Source organism: Solea senegalensis, unplaced genomic scaffold, assembly GCF_019176455.1.
Source record: "Solea senegalensis isolate Sse05_10M unplaced genomic scaffold, IFAPA_SoseM_1 scf7180000015149, whole genome shotgun sequence".
Classification (NCBI taxonomy): domain Eukaryota; kingdom Metazoa; phylum Chordata; class Actinopteri; order Pleuronectiformes; family Soleidae; genus Solea; species Solea senegalensis.
The window spans coordinates 29,728-47,312 of NW_025321241.1; the positions used below are offsets into that span (position 1 = coordinate 29,728).

Below are 17,585 nucleotides of genomic sequence, written 5' to 3' on the forward strand. Positions count from 1 at the left end.
CACTTTCATCTCATCAACTTTATCCAACGTGTTGCTCTGTTTTGAAGAAATAGAAAAGTAAGGTTTGAAGTAAACAAAGGAACATTCCACTGATTTAAAAAAAAAACTCTCTTTAGCTCCACACACTGTGAACCTGGCATTATTTTCTTATTACCTCTCATTTTTGAAAAATACTTTTATTACACTTTCTTCCTCTTAACATAAAACAGAAAAACAGAATAAAAGACAACAGAAAAAGGGCATGTGGGTACAGTAAATGGAAATATTATGAAAAGTAAATTAGTCTCCTGAATCATACCAAACATACACACAGCAAGGCTACAAGGTGCTTGTTAGACAGTGAAGACCAAGAACAAAGTCACCAAGACTGGCGAGGCTGACCTGGGAAATCCACGAAGCAAGGAAGATGACAGCCTGGGCTCAATATGCTGCAAGTAAGGGTCCCATACCTTATAGAAAGCATCTGTCTTAGAGTGAATCATACACGTGATGTATTCACTGTGAACGCAGTCCATAACAATATTGTGCCATGATTTTTTTGTCAGCGCAACATTCTTGATCCAGAAAAGTAGGATGTTCTTTCTAGCAGCAAAAGTCAGTATATTAAAAAGTCTCCTGTGTTTACTGTCAGTGATTCGACCATCCGGGAGACCAAGTATCAGGCACATAGGGTCCATCTGTATTGGGACACCAAAGATAGCAGTCAGATCATTCACAATACTAGACCAGTACTTTTGTCGTTCCACACATGACCAGAGGCAGTGAATATAATTACCAGTCTCAGAATTGCATTTCCAGCAAAGCGGGGAAACATTAGCATCCATTTTGTTCAGAAATGTTCATGGCCTGAGACCAGACCTCCTGCCAGTCATCATCATATACACAGTAACAACCCCTAGGTCTCTCTCCGAAGCTTGCTTGGTGGTTTGTGAGGTAAGAGGAGAAACAGAATTCAGAGCTTTGTAAAAAAACAGTCATGCATTTCTTATTAATCCATCAAGACAGGGCCTTCTCCACCCATGATGTGGTGTTATTATGTGGAAATTGCAATGAACAGGTAAAAACTATTTCTCAGCTCAGTTTATTGAAAACAGCAGAACCGAAGTCCACACAAGATGAGGACGCACAGTAACCAACCAACCAGCACAGGGCTCTACGTCATCACAAACATGGTTACTTAAAGCGACCATGATCCCGGAACAGTCCTTCCTACAAGCAACACAATAGGAAATAATCTCATGACATAAGTGTATAGAAACACAAAGTGCAAGGGTGAATTATGTACGTCCATTCACTACAATTAGTCATTAAGGTGGTGTCTTCAACTATGAAGTCTCTCATTTGTAAATATCTTTAGAAGTCACCTTAAATAAAACAAACTGCTGTTGCAACTGCTGAAATGATAGTAAAATCTGGCCATTGAATAGATCACCTATTGTCTTCAGCCCTTGGGTGCTCCACACCATAAAGCCCTGATTCCTACAGCCTGGCAGGAAGTCCGGGTTATCAAGAATGGGAGTGAGAGGAGATGATAACTGAGCCCGGCCTTCTGGAGAGCGCATGGATCTCCAGGATCTCTAAAGTGTCCCTTGTTGAACAATAAATTCAACAAAGGACACTTTGACTGAGAGGATTCAATATCATGCCAAATTGAGGCTGGATCACAGTTGTGCCAGCTTGCAATCACCCACAGGTGTGACGCCAGTTGGTAAAATCTGAGATTTGGTAGATCTAACCCTTCGTCACAACCTGCCATTTGAAGTTTTGTCATCTTAAGACGGGGTTTCCTTTTGTTCCAAATGAAAGAGCTTTAAAACCTTGCTGGATAATAGAATAGGGATCATCTGCTGTGGGTATAGCAGTCTAGGCAGGACGTTCATTTTTATAAGAGCAACCCTACCTAGCCAGGAAAGAGGGAGAGGGGCCCAGCGGTCTAAGTCTGCCCTTATAGCATCCACGAGGGGGGGGATTGGACTTAAACATTTGACCAAAATTGGGTGTAACATGCACTCCTAAGTAAATGAAACCGGTGGGAGACCAGCGGAATGGGAAGGGTTCAGCCATATCTGGAAAAGACGTTAACGACCCCAGGGGCATAGCCTCAGATTTTGCTAAATTAATTTTATATCCCGAAAAGACGCTGAATGATGAAATTATTCAGTCAAATATTTATAAAGCGTTTTTTAAAATCAGTAGACAACATAGATACATTTACCTGATGGAAATGAAAAGGGTCAGGGTTCAATTGCAGATATGTAATTATACATAATGTAGTAGAGATTATGGATATTATTAACACTGTAGATGAATCCCCTTGGATTAAATGTTGAAACAGCTCCTCACAGGTTCAGGACGTTAGGACAGAAACATCTCACCATCATCGTTGGAGTTCTGTCTCAGATCTGTTGAAGCAGCGTCACAGTGTAGGCCTCACACACACACACACACACACACACACACACACACACACACTCTCATCACGTTCATGACCGCCACCTGTTGGGAGAAGACGACAGAGAAGAAGAGTCAGAGTCAGTGATGCAGCTCATCCACAACAAAGAGTTCAGAGCAGATGTGGAATAATATACACTGATGCTGGACGAGAAGGTCTGGCTCTTAATCTCTGTTCCAGTTCATTCTGGATGGGGTTAAAGGTCAGGGCTCTGTGTGGGTCTTTATAGTCGTTGCTTTGTCCACTGGGACACAGTCATGTTGGAATAGAAAAGGACCTTCATCAAACTGTCTCAGACAGAGACTCTCGGCCTCTTCTCTTCACTGAGAGAAGAGGCCGAGAGTCCAAAGCCAGATTGAAACACGTGAATTCAAATACTTTTGTCCATATCGTGTATCTATAGTGCTGCAGGAACTACTCCTCACCAGCAGGGGTTGCTGTTTCTTTATGTTCAACATGTTATCTCTGTTGACATGGAAGTAAAGGTCACATGTTCTGCTGTGGCCTTAAATCCGTACTCTGGCCGTTTCTCAATACTCAAGTAAGCAAGTATGTATGTATTGTTCTGCTGTTTGAATGGTGGCTGGCGCCAAGTGCTGCAGCCTCATTAGCGCCACCTACGGTGTTGATAAATGGTCAAAACGTTTCCATTAAAAACAAAATAACACGTCAACAACAAATCTATGGATCACACCGAGCATCTAATGACAGCGACGTCTGAGCCAGCGGATCATTTCATCAGGACAGGCCGAGGTCACGCTGCTCTGTGCCGGGCACAGTGAGCGCCTAGCGTCCGCAGAGGCGGAGCTGATCACCGCCGACAAACGTTGCTGCCAAACTATAAATACGTCAGATCGTAATACATAAACCACATGTTAAAACTTTGTTCCGGGACACAGAAAAATATTTATTTCAGATTTATATTTCTATTATCTGCTGCTATGCTCCGCCGAAATGTATTCTGGGATACATGGCCATCCCAAGTACGCTTAAGTCACCTCCGATGCATACTTGGTAAAAATGGGCGGAGCAAGAACACTTCCGGGTTTGAGAACCGTCCTCGCTGTTGGCTTACTTGAGAATTGGAACAGAACTGGGACTGAGGTTGATGACGTTTTCACAAGTACGCACAAGTACACACAAGTATGGATATTGAGAAACGGCCAGTGTACTTGGTGGGTGTGGTGACACGAGGCCGAGCTGGGCTTGGATCCTCTCCAATTCCCCAATTAAACACAGAGGGGAAGGAGAGGCAGCACCTTGTTCAAGAGGAGGTGAGAGCAGCAGTGGAGGAGTCAAGATCCTGCAAGGCAGTGGGGATGAAACAACAGGCCTGGACTAGATGGGAGAATGCGGTTGAGAGGAGAGTAACTTGGACCGAGCTGTGGGAAAGCCGAGCCTCACCGCATTTAGTTCCTCATCCAGGCAGTGTACGACGTGCTTCCTAGCCCGTCCAACCTGCACACATGGGGCATAGCAGAAACACCGGCAAGCTCCCTTTGTTCCAAGCGAAGAACCTTAGAGCACATCCTCAGCTGCTGCACTAGGGCACTTGGAGAACTCGGTATGAGGAGGCATGATCAAGTCCTCAAGATCATTGCTGAAGCCATCAGTGCTGGACTTGTGTGGGCAAAACAGTTCCGACTCTCAGTCACCTTTGTTAAAGCTGGGGAACAGGCAACTCCTGCCAGAAGATCTCCCGCAGGCATCCTGACGTCTGTGAAAGACTGGCAGCTGTTGGTGGACCTCGAGCAACAGCTGAAGTTTCCCAGCCACATCGTAGTCACCACCCTGCGACCAGACGTTATCCTCGTGTCTGAGTTGACTGTTCCCTGGGAAGACAACTTGGATGAAAGGAAGCTCTCCAAGTCTGCAGGACTGGTCAGCAACTGCCAGCAGGCTGGATGGAAAGCGAGATGCCTCCCAGTGGAGGTTGGATGCAGAGGCTTTGCAGCCCGTTCTCTGGCCAGAGCCTTCAGTGTTTTAGTCATCGAAGTAGCGAGAAAGCCATCCTCAGTACCACCGAAGCGGCAGAGAGGGCCTCAAGATGACTGTGGCTCAAAAGAGGAAAGCCATGGAGGCATGGTAGTTGAGCCATCTAGACACAAGCTGGGGTCTGATCATCCCCATCTGGGTCACCTGGAGGTGATATGACGTTGAAAGACCCGAAACACCTGATTCCAGGAACATCACTGAAGATGTGTCCAGAGGCATCAGTAGATGTATGCACACAGATAGTAGATATATTTCAGGGACATTAAGTTGTTGTTGATGTTCATTTTGTTTTTTTATTGAATTGTTGTTGCCACTGTTTCATGTTGCCTCACACACACATGGTGACGATACTCAAGTCACTCATTTGCATATTCACTCTGTAACGTACTTACTCTAACTCTGAGTTTCTTTTTCATTTGTTTCCATGTCTTGTCACTAGTTCTCCTGTCATTTCAGATCCCGCCTTTCTTCCATGCAATCAACTCATTTCCCTCACCTGGTTTTCCATTGGCTCATTAGTCCCTCAGTGATTATATAGCAGCCCATTTTCAGATGGTCTTGTGTTAGTTTTTTTGCTCCAGCATTTCTAGTTAGTCTTCTTGTTCTGATGTGTTTGCCTGTTTGTGACTGATTTCCTAGTTTTGGACTTAGTAATCTGCGTTTTCCTGCCTTGTTGTCGTACTTTTGGGTTCTCCCTTGCCAAGGTGTCAATTCTTAAAGTCAGAGAAGACTCAGTTTAATTTCCTTGCTTGTGATAAAGATCATTTCTTTATATTTTGGTCATTTCTTGATCGTTTTGTTGTGAAGATGTGCTGCTGTTTTTACAGTGTATGATACAGTGGATCTATAATCTGTGATGAAGTCAAACAGCTGATGGACGCTCATCATGTGAGGCGCTCAGCTCTAGTCTGTGAGTAGCAGCAGCTCGTGGCTCGTCTGTTGTCTCTCTGTGTCTTTGTGTCCAATCATGAAGTCTGTCACTATTGTGCTGTCACAGCTTCACTGAGGAAACACTGATGTTTGTCTGACTGTGATTAGAACAACACTCTACTCACTCCAGAGTCTCCAGTCTGTAGTCTGGACTCTTCTGAAGATCACACAGAGGCTTCACTCCTGAATCCTGCAGCTGGTTCTGTCTCAGGTCCAGGTCTCTCAGGTGTGAGGGGTTGGACTTCAGAGCTGAGACCAGAGAAGAACAGCTGATCTCTGTCAAACTGCAGCCCCTCAACCTGAATAAAGAATAAAACATGAGACTTTAGAACAATGTGTGTGTGTGTGTGTTAAGGAGTTTATTTTATTCATCAGTGAATAAAATGAGTTTAATGTAAATGAAATGAAAGTTTAAAAAAACAACAGCAGCTTCAGTCAGTGAACTCACCACAGAGTCTCCAGTCTACAATGTGGACTCTCCAGTCCAGAACACAGCAGCTTCACTCCTGAATCCTGCAGCTCGTTCTTACTCAGGTCCAGGTCTCTCAGGTGTGAGGAGTTGGACTTCAGAGCTGAGACCAGAGAAGAACAGCTGATCTCTGTCAAACTGCAGCCCCTCAACCTGAATAAAGAATAAAACATGAGACTTTAGAACAATGTGTGTGTGTGTGTGTGTGTGTGTTTAAGGAGTTTATTTTATTCATCAGTGAATAAAATGAGTTTAATGTAAATGAAATGAAAGTTTAAAAAAACAACAGCAGCTTCAGTCAGTGAACTCACCACAGAGTCTCCAGTCTACAATGTGGACTCTCCAGTCCAGAACACAGCAGCTTCACTCCTGAATCCTGCAGCTTGTTCTCACTCAGGTTCAGGTCTCTCAGGTGTGAGGAGTTGGACTTCAGAACTGAGACCAGAGAAGAACAGCTGATCTCTGTCAAACTGCAGCCACTCAACCTGAATAAAGAATAAAAGTGTTTTAATCAGCAGGTGAATTTAATGTGTGAGTCAAATATCAGCTGTGAGGATGAAAATGTATTTGAACATTTTCTACAGTGTATTTCGAAAGCATGAGTCATGTGACTGTGAGACACACGAGTGTGTGAAGGTTCAGTTCAAGTGAACGTGAAGAATAAAGACTTTTGACGCCAAGAAACAGCAGCAAAAAAAAAGAAGTCAGTTTTTAATAATCAAATGAATTTGTGTCTGAATTAATTACTTTTTCAGTATGTTATGATTATATTTCCAGAAAGAATATGGTTATTTTTTGTGAAGCTGAGCTGGATTTTCCTGGATGTCATTAAACGTATCATAGCTCCGTGGACCTGCTCTAGTACTATTGCTGGCCTTTCGTTGAAGCTGCCATTTCCTATTTGGTTCTAACTTTGACTGACGTGTGTCGTCAGCCAATCAAAATGTGATATCATAGTGACAGAACGCCCCAGGCCCAGCGATGTGTCTGGCGCTAGCCCCCAGTGATGTCATCAACGACGTTTGAACCTTTGGCGGGTTTTGAAGTAAACTATGATCACTGCATTAACACCACTGATCCATCATGTTTCTGATCTCACTGCACTTTTCACGGCGATCGTTTGAAGAAAAGAAGGAAATTATTTCAAGAGGAAGACCTACACCCAGGAGGTGCATGATTTACCGTTGTTGGAGTGTTAATGATAAATTTATAAAAATTTTTAGTGGTGAGGACAAAAGTGTTGATCATAAATAGTGCCGGGGACGTGTTCCCCACGTAGCTGACGCCTATGCTTACTTATGCGAACTTATAAACAAAGAAAATTCAATATGCATGTTAAAGATGTTGAACAAAATGTATATTGACTGATGTTGTGAATGTGTTCTAAATGGTCTAGTGTTGGCTTAGATATGAGTTATGCAATCTGATATAAACTGTTTATACTGCTTATGTGTTGCAGAGTTATGCTGAATGTGAAATGGTTAAAATAACTGATACAGCTAATGTGATAATTCATGTTAATGCATTTTAACTTAGAAAAAGGGGGATGTTATGATTAGATGTTATTACATGTTTGACCGCTAGGCGGCAGTACTGGTTAGTAGTCAGCTTACCGTACCATATAAAGGACTAGAGCAAGACTACATGAGGGCACATGTATGTTATGGAGAACGTGAGACATTAAACTAAGTTACAAGCAATCAACACGGCCTCATCCTTGGAACACGAACATGACAATGTGGAAGCTTGTTTTTGTGTCATATAGTGGCTTGTGAAATTGCGTTTGCTGAGTGACTTAACGGAAGATGTGGTGGTAATGATGCAGTAGCCTATAGATGCACAGTGGTGTGCGCGTGCGCTATGGTTGTTGCAGATCAACTGTCTCGTGAATATAGTCGGTGTTTGCGTGTGTTTTTTTTTGTTTTTTTTTACTGACTGAAACCCCACGGTACACTACTGTCAATACTGCCCTCTACACTTCAAAGTCCTGAATCACACTTCTTCTCAACATCTTCACAATTATATATTTTAGACTTTGATTCTTTGATTCATCTGTGTTTAGTAAACCAGCTTAAAGGTGCATTACCACCACCTTTATTGCTGCAAAGAATTCTGGGACACGGTCATCCGCCAAAGATACACCAGATGAATCCTTCATGATGAGTCATGTGACAGTTGGGACACGCCCACGTCACGGTGCTGTGACACATGTTGACAACATCTGGACCATGAATCTACACTTGGAGGATCCAGGCTTATGAACTCTGTGACGGATTCAGGGCTGGTCATGTTTGCTGCCCTTGTGGGCTGTTTCTGCCTTTTCTTTCAGGTGGGTGGAGCTGTGGCTGAGTGAGTGATGCAGTACACTTGCAAACAGCTCAAGAGGCTATTTAAGCAGACCTGCCACAGATGCTCTCCCTCTTCCTCTGGCCTGCCGACTGACATTTTGGTTCCTGTTTTGGTTTACACATTACTGTATGTTTAAATTAGTGACGGTGAGATGAAGCTTCATGAGGCATTGAACCACTTGAGCCAATTGGTTCGAGAAAGGGTTCATTTCTCGAAGCTTCATGTGCACATGAAACCACCTACTGGCCAAGTGTATAATCACAGGCAGCTGTATCTGAACCACATAATGTGTGATGCATTGAATTTTTGTGTCTGTTGTGTCTGTTAGAAATGACTATGAATTACAAAAAATGTATGACCAAATAATTTCTGTACATGTATGTTTAATACATTTTTTGAATGTATGTGTGAAAATCTTTCCCAAAATGGTAATATCATAATATGGCAGGTTGTGCAATGTTTTTCTGAAAATGGCATGGCCGTAATCAGGCAGAGGACAGTGAAAGTGCTTGTGGAACTAGGAAAAGGCCACAGATTATGCTTGTGTAACTTGGACTATGATGAGCCTCGCTGGCTCCATCCTATATCACCTATCCTACTCTCCTCACTCTCCTAAATCTCTCTCTCTCCCTAAACTCTCCAAACTATCTCCAAACTCTAGTATCCAAACTATCCAAACTCTCAACTGACCGCAGCTCTCCTTCAAAAACCCACATTTTGAATGGAGCATGAAGGGTCTATATAGCTGTAAAACCACACAGCAAAATCTGAACCACTTCACGAAGCAATCACGTGGTACAGCCGGGCAGCGAGGCTTCGGACGTCATCATTTTTGGCCCCTTCCCCAAATGAAGCAAGCCTCGATACGTGCATCGCAGAAACGCCCCCTACCCTACTCGGCACACGCTTCAAAGCCTCGATACGGAACGTCACATCACTAGTTTAAATATTTGTTTACTTTAATTTAATTAAAATATGTTAAATTATGGAGCCACAAGGTGGTTTAGTGGTTAGCACTCTCGCCTTGCAGCGAGAAGACCCAGGTTTGAGCCCCGATTGGGGCAAAGGCCTTTCTGCATGGAGTTTGCATGTTCTCCCCGTGTGTGCGTGGGTTCTCTCCGGGTTCTCCGGCTTCCTCCCACAGTCCAAAAACATGCAATGTGGGGAATAGTTGAATTGGACACTGACCATAGGAGTGAGTGTGAGAGTGAATGGTTGTTTGTCTCTAGCTGTGTGTGGCCCTGCTATGGACTGGCGAACTGTCCAGTGTGTACCCCGCCTATCGCCCGATATAGCTGAGATTGGCACGGCACTCCCCGCGACCCTCTGGTGGAGGATAAAGCGGTTAGATGATGACTGACTGACTGATGTTAAATTATGTTCAGATTATGTGTGGTCTCCCCTTTTTTGTCACATACGTTGAGCCAGGTTGTGACAACTGAGACACAGCTGATTTGAAGATGAGCGGAAGCTCCTGTTTGTTTGTAAACAGTCACAGCTGTGACATCATCAACAACAATCATTCTGATTGGCTACATGTGAACGTGTCAGAGGAGAAAGTGAAAAACATTCAGTTCAGTCAGAAAAGGTCAAAGCTGCGACTGACGTGAAAACTACAGCGACTGAAACACTTTAGAAAACAAAAACATGTCAGCTCTGAAAAGATCGTAATTCTACATCTGAGGGAAGAAAAAGTGGAAACATGGAACAACCATCACTGATTCAACTGATGTGAGAACATGAATGACTTTCAGTTGTGGATTAAACGTCTGAGATTTACAGATTTAACAGTAACCGAGAGTCAGTGAACTCACCTCAGAGTCTTCAGTCTACAATGTGGACTCTCCAGTCCAGAACACAGCAGCTTCACTCCCGAATCCGGCAACTTGTTCTCACTCAGGTTCAGTTCTCTCAGGTGTGAGGGGTTGGACTTCAGAACTGAGGCCAGAGAAGAACAGCTGATCATTGTCAAACTGCAGCCCCTCAACCTGAATAAAGAATAAAACATGAGACTTTAGATAGAGTTGCTGCTTGAAAGCATTATTATTATTATTATGAATATTATTATGAATATTATTATTCATAATAATAATAATAATAATAATAATAATGATATGTTACTATAATTAAAGTTGATATCAGTCTAATGTTTATGTCTCATTAATAGTACATCAATAACATTGTCCTGTTTAAAACTTAGAAGCTGACACAACTGTTATATTTCTGCTCCTGGTCTCTCTCTTCTGTCTCTACCTCACCTCCCTCGTTCACTTTCTCTCCCCCTCCTCTCCTCGCTGCACATGCTTGAGTCTGGTTCTGTCACAGATTTTCTCTCCACTGCCCCCTAGTGTTTGTTCATTGTGTGAACTGTTGGTTTCTCTTCTCTTTCTGTCTTATCATGAACAGAGACTTGAGATAATGTTGTGATTTGGTGTTTTCGTTCAGTTCAAAACAAGAATCACAACAAGCTGACAAATCTTCACTTTCATCATTAAAAACATCTCCAGAAAAAAACACAGCTGACTCACAAACTGAGAAGAACTGACTTCTGTGTGTATTTGATAAACCAAACCATGAATCCTCACTGACTGATGATGTCATTGATCATGTCTGAACTCACCGAGCCTTCCTGCAGTTCCTCACAGCTGGAATCAGTTTCTGTTTCCCCTGGACTGATGTTCTGTACTTGCTCAGGTCCAACTCATCCAGAACCTCCTCAGACATCTGCAGCATGTAGGCCAGAGCTGAGCAGTGGATCTCAGAGAGTTTCTGTTCTCTGTTCTTTGACTTCATGAACTCTTGGATCTCCTGATGCACTGATTGGTCGTTCATCTCTGTCAGACAGTGGAAGATGTTGATGCTTCTGTCAGGTGAGATGTTCTTTGTGTTCATCTTCTTCAGATTCTTGATGACTCTGTGGATGATTTCTGGACTGTTCTGAGTCTGACCCAGCAGACCTCCTAACAGTCTGTGATTGGACTCCAGACAGAGTCCATGAAGGAAGCGAACAAACAGATCCAGGTGACCATTTTCACTTTGAAGGGATTTCTTCATGGCTCCTTTCAGGAACACGTCCAGAGATAAGTCACTCATAGCAACGGTTCCAAAAAATGAGGAGCGGTTGTAAAAAAAATGAGGTTTTCTCAGGATGGTATTCAGGAACTTTGTCTTCCTGTTGGTGAAACAGTGGAACATGTAGACTGCAGCCAGAAACTCCTGAACGCTGAGATGAACAAAGCAGAAGACTGATTTCTGGAAGATCACACTCTCTCTTCTGAAGATCTCTGTACAAACTCCTGAGTACACCGAGGCCTCTGTCACACTAAGACCACACCGCTCCAGATCTTCTTGGTAGAACATGATGTCTCCTTTCTGCAGATGCTCAAAGGCCAACCTCCCCAGCTTCAGAAGAACGTCCCTGTTGGAGTTCATCAGCTCCCGTAGACTCATCTCACGTCCTTTATTGTACTTGTTCTTCTTCCTCTTTGTTTGAACCAGCAGGAAGTGTGAGTACAGGTCAGTCAGGGTCTTGGGCAGCTCTCCTCTCTGCTCTGTGGTCAACATGTAATCCAAAACTGTAGCACTGATCCAGCAGAAGACTGGGATTTGACACATGATGTGGAGGCTCCTGGACATCTTGATGTGTGAGATGATTCTGCTGGATAGATCTTCAGTTCTGGATCTCTTCCTGAAGTACTCGTCCTTCTGGTCGTCAGTGAAGCCTCGTACTTCTGTTACCCTGTCAACACAGGTAGGAGGGATCTGATTGGCCGCTGCAGGTCGAGAAGTTATCCAGATGAGAGCCGAGGAAAGCAGATTCCCCTGGATGAGGTTGGTCAGCAGCACGTTGACTGATGACCTGTGTGTGACGTCAGAAACCAGCGTCCTGCTGCTGAAGTCCAGTGAGAGTCTGCTTTCATCCAGACCATCAAAGATGAACAAAGGTTTACAGACAGCGAGCTCCTCTGCTCTGACCTTCTCTAATGTTGGATAGAAAATATGGAGCAGCGAGAGAAGACTGTGCTGCTGATCTCTGATCAGGTTCAGCTCTCTGAACGAGAGCACAATCAGCAGATTCACATCCTGGTTTTCCAAACCCTTGGCCCAGTCCAGAGTGAACTTCTGCACCGAGAAGGTTTTTCCAACACCAGCGACGCCGTTGGTCAGGACGACTCTGATGCGCCCCTGCTGGTCAGGTAAGGCTTCAAAGATGTCACAGCACTTGATGGGAGTGTCCTGGACCATCTTCTTCTTGGAGGTCGTCTCCAGCTGCATCACCTCATGTTGAGTATTGACCTCTTCACTCTGTCCCTCTGTGATGTAGAGCTCAGTGAAGATCCTGTTCAGGAGGGTTTTACTTCCTGTTCCTTCAGTTCCTTCAGTCACATGTTCAAATTTGCTCCTCAGACTGATCTTATGTTCATCTAGAACCTTCTGCAGACCAACATCTGCTGAAAGACAAGAGACAAAGAATCTGAGCAGCTGAGGATTATTTTCATCAGCCACAGTAAAACTTAAACAGTTTTTTAATGAAATAAACCCCTGAAAATGTCACGTGATATTGTTGTCTTTATGTGATATTGTTGTATTTATGTGATATTGTTGTATTTATGTGATATTGTTGTATGTATTTGATATTGTTGTCTTTATGTGATGTTGTTGTATGTATGTGATATTGTTGTATTCTGAAAGATGGAGTCATTTTAGAATAACTGTGATGATTGTGAAGGAAAGTGTAGAAAACAACAACAATAATAGAAAAGCTGGAAAATGAGTGTAAACAATCCTCTGTTGAACCTGTAGGGGGCAGCAGAGGATTCAACTGAATCATCTTCATTATCACTTTGATTAAAATGAGGAACAGATTTAACTTTGAAACATTTTTCTCTTGTTCTTTCACTTTAAAGGTTTGTTGGTTTCTCTTTATGAAAGTGAAAGTGATGAAGAATCTTCTGTCAAATTTATTTTCATCATCTTAAATATTGATGCTGTTTGACAGAAGAGAACATGTCCTGTTTTCAGGAGTGAAGACATCAGCACACACATGTTCTGTCTTACTCTGTGTCTGTGGTCCTGGTATTGGTCTGGGTCCCTGTCCACACTGGGGACAGCAGGAGTCTCCTGGTGAACCAGACTGGTCCCAGTATGAGGAGATGCAGCGTCTGCAGAACCAGTGACCGCAGCTGGTGGAGAGTGGATCCTTCAGGACGTCCTGACACAGAGGACAGCGGGACGTCTGCTCGTCCACAGAAACAGCAAACTGGTTTCTGTGAAGACATTTCTTCATCACTGACATGTCGGGGACAGGTGGACATGTGTCTGTGAAGACATTTCTTTATCACTGACATGTCGGGGACAGGTGGACATGTGTGTGGCTGAGACGGTCAGTGAATAAAAACCCTCGTCCCTCAAGGTCGTTTGTTGAACTTCATGAACTGAAGCAAACATTGAGCTCAGTGACGACTGGAGACACGAGACAAACTTGTGAGACATTCTGGGTTGATGTCCTTACATCTTCGTCTCACAGTGGTTCTGATGGACTGTTGTAAAGTTCTAAAGCTCTCTGACTCGTCACTCGTGTGTGTGTGATGTGTGTGTGTGTGTGTGTGTGTGTGTGTGTGTGTGTGGGTGTGTGTGTGTGTGTGTGTTGCTGGACAATGTGTCTCTTACTTTGTGTTTGAGGCTCCAGGTTCATGACTGAAGGTTGGGGGTTGATCTTTGGACCAGTCACTCTTCAGAGACAGACCGCTGGGTCCCGGAGACTCTGGTCTCCGTCTCTGGTTCTGACGTCTGCAAACACAAACATCACATCCATCACTGATGATGAAGCCTCAGTGGTCAGTGGGACCTCCAGAGTAGACCTGACCTGCAGGTTTAGGTCTGGTATGCTAATACTAACTAACCAGGTTAGCCAGTGGACATGATGCTTTCATGTTTGTTTAGTGAAGAAGAATCAAAGTGATGGACCTCCTGCCTGTGACAGGAATGGGATTCATGACTTTGTTCAGGAAAGATTCTAGTTCTGATGTCGTTGGTTCATAAGTGGAGGACTGAAATGAACTGTTCATGAATAATTGATTTGGTTTTGTTTGCACTGGACTTGTGTTCTTTTTAAAGTTAGGGTTTTGTGTACAACATTGTCAGTTTGGATTTTAAGGTTGCTAAATTCATTGTGTACTTGTTGTGTTGGTTAATTTAAGTCATTTATTTGAGTTTCTTATAAATAAGCTTTGAACTGCTTTGCTTGATTCTACAGAGAAATGACGTGAGAATTCTGGAAAATCACCTGTCTCTAAATAAACTGAGTTGACTTGGTGCTGCAGTGAGAATGAAGAGAAACTGGTTTGAGAAATGTGTTTCGGTTTCTATGACGATCAGACACAACAGGAACACAGCCAATGATACGACTGAAGAAGCTCTCTCACTTTGTGTCTGAGGCGCCAGGTTCATTACTGAAGTCCGGAGGTAACAGTTTGGACTGGTTAGACTTCACAGAGAGACAGCTGTGTCCTGGAGACTCTGCTGTGTCCTCGTCTTCCTCCACACAACCAATCATCTTCTGAGACAGAGAGAGAGACAGAGAGAGAGAGACAGACAGAGAGACAGTGAGCTCACACTCACTCACAAATGTAGGTGTGCAGCTTACAAAGTACAGTACCAATGAGCAGGAACATCTCACCTAGGGCCTGTTGCACAAAACTAGGATTAAGTCAGACCTGCGTATTGTGTTTTATTTTGAAAGGGGGGCGGAAGTGTTTTACTTTGATACTGTGTCGGACTTCCTGTCTTGTGCGATCTGCTTCGTTGAAATTTACGAGGTTCAGCAGCGGCAACGGAAAAAATAGAACTGATTCCTATCGATAGCGCTGCGGCGCGGCGAGCCGCTTCATGGCCGCTCCTGATCCGCGCCGCAACGCGGCCGGTGGGAATGCTCACATTGATTAGAATGGAAGCTATTTGCAACGGCTACCGCGCCACGGCCGTTCCGCGGCCGTTCCGCGTCCAGTGGAAATCCAGGGTCTTAATTCTACTTTGGAGCAACAGGCTCCTGAGAGTAGTACTCACAATGGTGTGTCGATACTTTACAGTCCGTAACAAACCTCAGGGACTCATGGTCGATACAGTGTCAAAGGATGATCTTATCTTATCAAGCTTTCAGAGACATTGAGCAGAAACATTCATAAAAGATCTCCATAATCTGACAAAAACAGCGACAAGACACTTTTTTTACATCAAAAGAAAAACACAACAGTAAGTTTTACCTTGTCTAACCACTTTGACTGTGTATCTTCTGCCTTCCTCAGAACTGTAACCTGAGGTGAGGTGATCATGTGCCTTCCTTATCAGCTGTTACGGACGCGTGATCTTCCTGTCAGGGTTGACGGCTTGACCACGCCTGTGGTTTCTGCTCCTCCAGTCTCAATCTACGATACTAAGTTTATTCTGTCTGTTACACGGAAATCATACCAGAAGGCGTGGCTTAGTCAAGTCGGGTGTAACTGATCCTGGTATGTGCGCATTCACGTCTATTTGAAGTAGACCGTGAGGTCAAGGTTACTGATGCAGAAATGAAGAGATCTCTGAAGGGTTTAACCCTGGAGATCTCTAACCCTAACCCAACTCTGAAGGGCATAACCCTGAAGATCTCTAAACTAACTCTGAAGGGTCTAACCCTGAAGATCTCTAACTCCCTGACGTAGCCCAACTCACAGAAGGGCATAACCCTGAGGAATCTCTAAGCCAGCTTCCTTGGAGGTCCCAACCCTGAGATCTCCTAACTAACAGCTCTGAAGGGGCACTTGAAAACCTGAAGATCTCTAAACTAACTCTGAAGGGTCTAACTGGCCAACTCTGAAGGGCATAACCTGAGATCTCTAAAATAACTCTAGAGGGTCCTTCAGAGATGTAACACCTGACAACTCTGAGAGGGCGCCAGCCACCAGAGATCTCTAGAAACTAACTCTGAGAGGGGTCTAGCCACGGAAGATCTCAACCTGACCCCTACTTGAGGCATAACCTGAAGATCTCTAAAAACTAACTCTGGGGGTCACAGCCACAGAAGATCTCTAACCTAACCCAACTCTGAAGGGCATAGCCTGAGAGATCTCTAAGCTCCAGCTCTTGAGGTCTAACCCTGAAGATCTCGCCCTGACTAGCTCACAGAAGGGGCCGGTGGCCCTGTTCTTGAAGACTGCTTTTCCACTGACAGACGGTAGGGGGCGGTGGAAACTTAATCTCCACACAACAAGACATTTCACCGTCACAATGACAGTGAAGATGTTAAATTAGAAAAATCCGATCCAGTCATTTGGTTGGTTTATTTTGTTTACTTTTATTGTGATTTTCAATCATTTTCCACAGAGTCATGAGGGGACTTTTATGACTTTTATGTCCATTCCAGCTGTTGCCATACACGTGATAAAGCACCAGGGGGCAGTATAAGAGTCAGGCGAATTCATTCTGTCAGGTTTTGAGATATTTTGACTGATCTCCATGGATTTAGAGTGAGCAGTGAACGGTTTGAAAGCGACATGTACACTGTTCATTTTCCTGCCAACATGGTGTTGTCAACCAGCTATGTCATGTGACCTCTTTTTTCAGCTTGCATTTTAATGTTATGTTTATTCATAATATTTTGTGTTCTATCCAGAATAAACTGAACTGAGGAAGTTTCATCTGACTGTCATTTTCTACAGCTGCCTGACCCTGCACTGCCCTCTGCTGGTGAATACTAACTTTATTAGTCATAATTCACCCTCACACAATGTTTTCACCTCTGCCCTGCATGACTCAGCAGCACACACTGCCCACTCAATAACACACACACAGTCATAAGACCTGTTCAGCTGTGAATGTTTGTGATAATCAACCAACTGATTGTTTGATTAACTATTTTGATAATTACATCACTTTTGAACTGATTACTTTGCTCCATATAACAAAGAAATCATTAAAAGTGAATAATTCTGGTCTGGGGACCAAACAAGACATTTGGAAATGTCTTCATTTCAAGGTTTGGGAAAAATGTTTCAACATTTTCCAACAGTTTATGGACCAAATAACAAATGAGTTAAAAACAAGTCAACCAGCGATGACTCAGTTCGGGAAATAAAAGTGTTAGTGGCTGCTTCAGTGTGTGTGGAATTCAATTTGTGTCAACGTCAAACAAAAGAATTAAAACTGACTGAAACAAGTCAAATATCTTCTTAAAAGTAAAATGTACAACTTGCAAACCAATTATGAGACACAGTATGTAAACTATTGATTTTATTAGCTTTCTTCTTTTTTTAACTCTTTTGATGATTTGATAGAATAGTTCACTATTTGGCAGTCATTTGGTTGGTGGATGTATAGAACCGTTCACTATTTTTCTAGAATAGGTTTCACGTC

The 17,585-nt window shown here is 43.5% G+C and overlaps 1 protein-coding gene across 1 annotated transcript in view; it reads right to left on the reverse strand.

Moving 5' to 3' along the window:
- LOC122762026 (NACHT, LRR and PYD domains-containing protein 3-like) overlaps nucleotides 1-17,585 on the reverse strand; it is a 23,412-nt gene continuing 5,827 nt past the window's right edge. The window contains exons 2-10 of the mRNA XM_044017187.1: nucleotides 14,621-14,729; nucleotides 13,866-13,985; nucleotides 13,238-13,462; nucleotides 10,816-12,669; nucleotides 10,010-10,183; nucleotides 6,158-6,331; nucleotides 5,826-5,993; nucleotides 5,503-5,676; nucleotides 1-2,496 (exon numbers count right to left, since the gene is read on the reverse strand). Coding sequence (XP_043873122.1) covers nucleotides 2,484-2,496; nucleotides 5,503-5,676; nucleotides 5,826-5,993; nucleotides 6,158-6,331; nucleotides 10,010-10,183; nucleotides 10,816-12,669; nucleotides 13,238-13,462; nucleotides 13,866-13,985; nucleotides 14,621-14,729 — 3,011 coding nt within the window. The 3' untranslated portion in view covers nucleotides 1-2,483. The remainder of the gene's footprint in view (nucleotides 2,497-5,502; nucleotides 5,677-5,825; nucleotides 5,994-6,157; nucleotides 6,332-10,009; nucleotides 10,184-10,815; nucleotides 12,670-13,237; nucleotides 13,463-13,865; nucleotides 13,986-14,620; nucleotides 14,730-17,585) is intronic.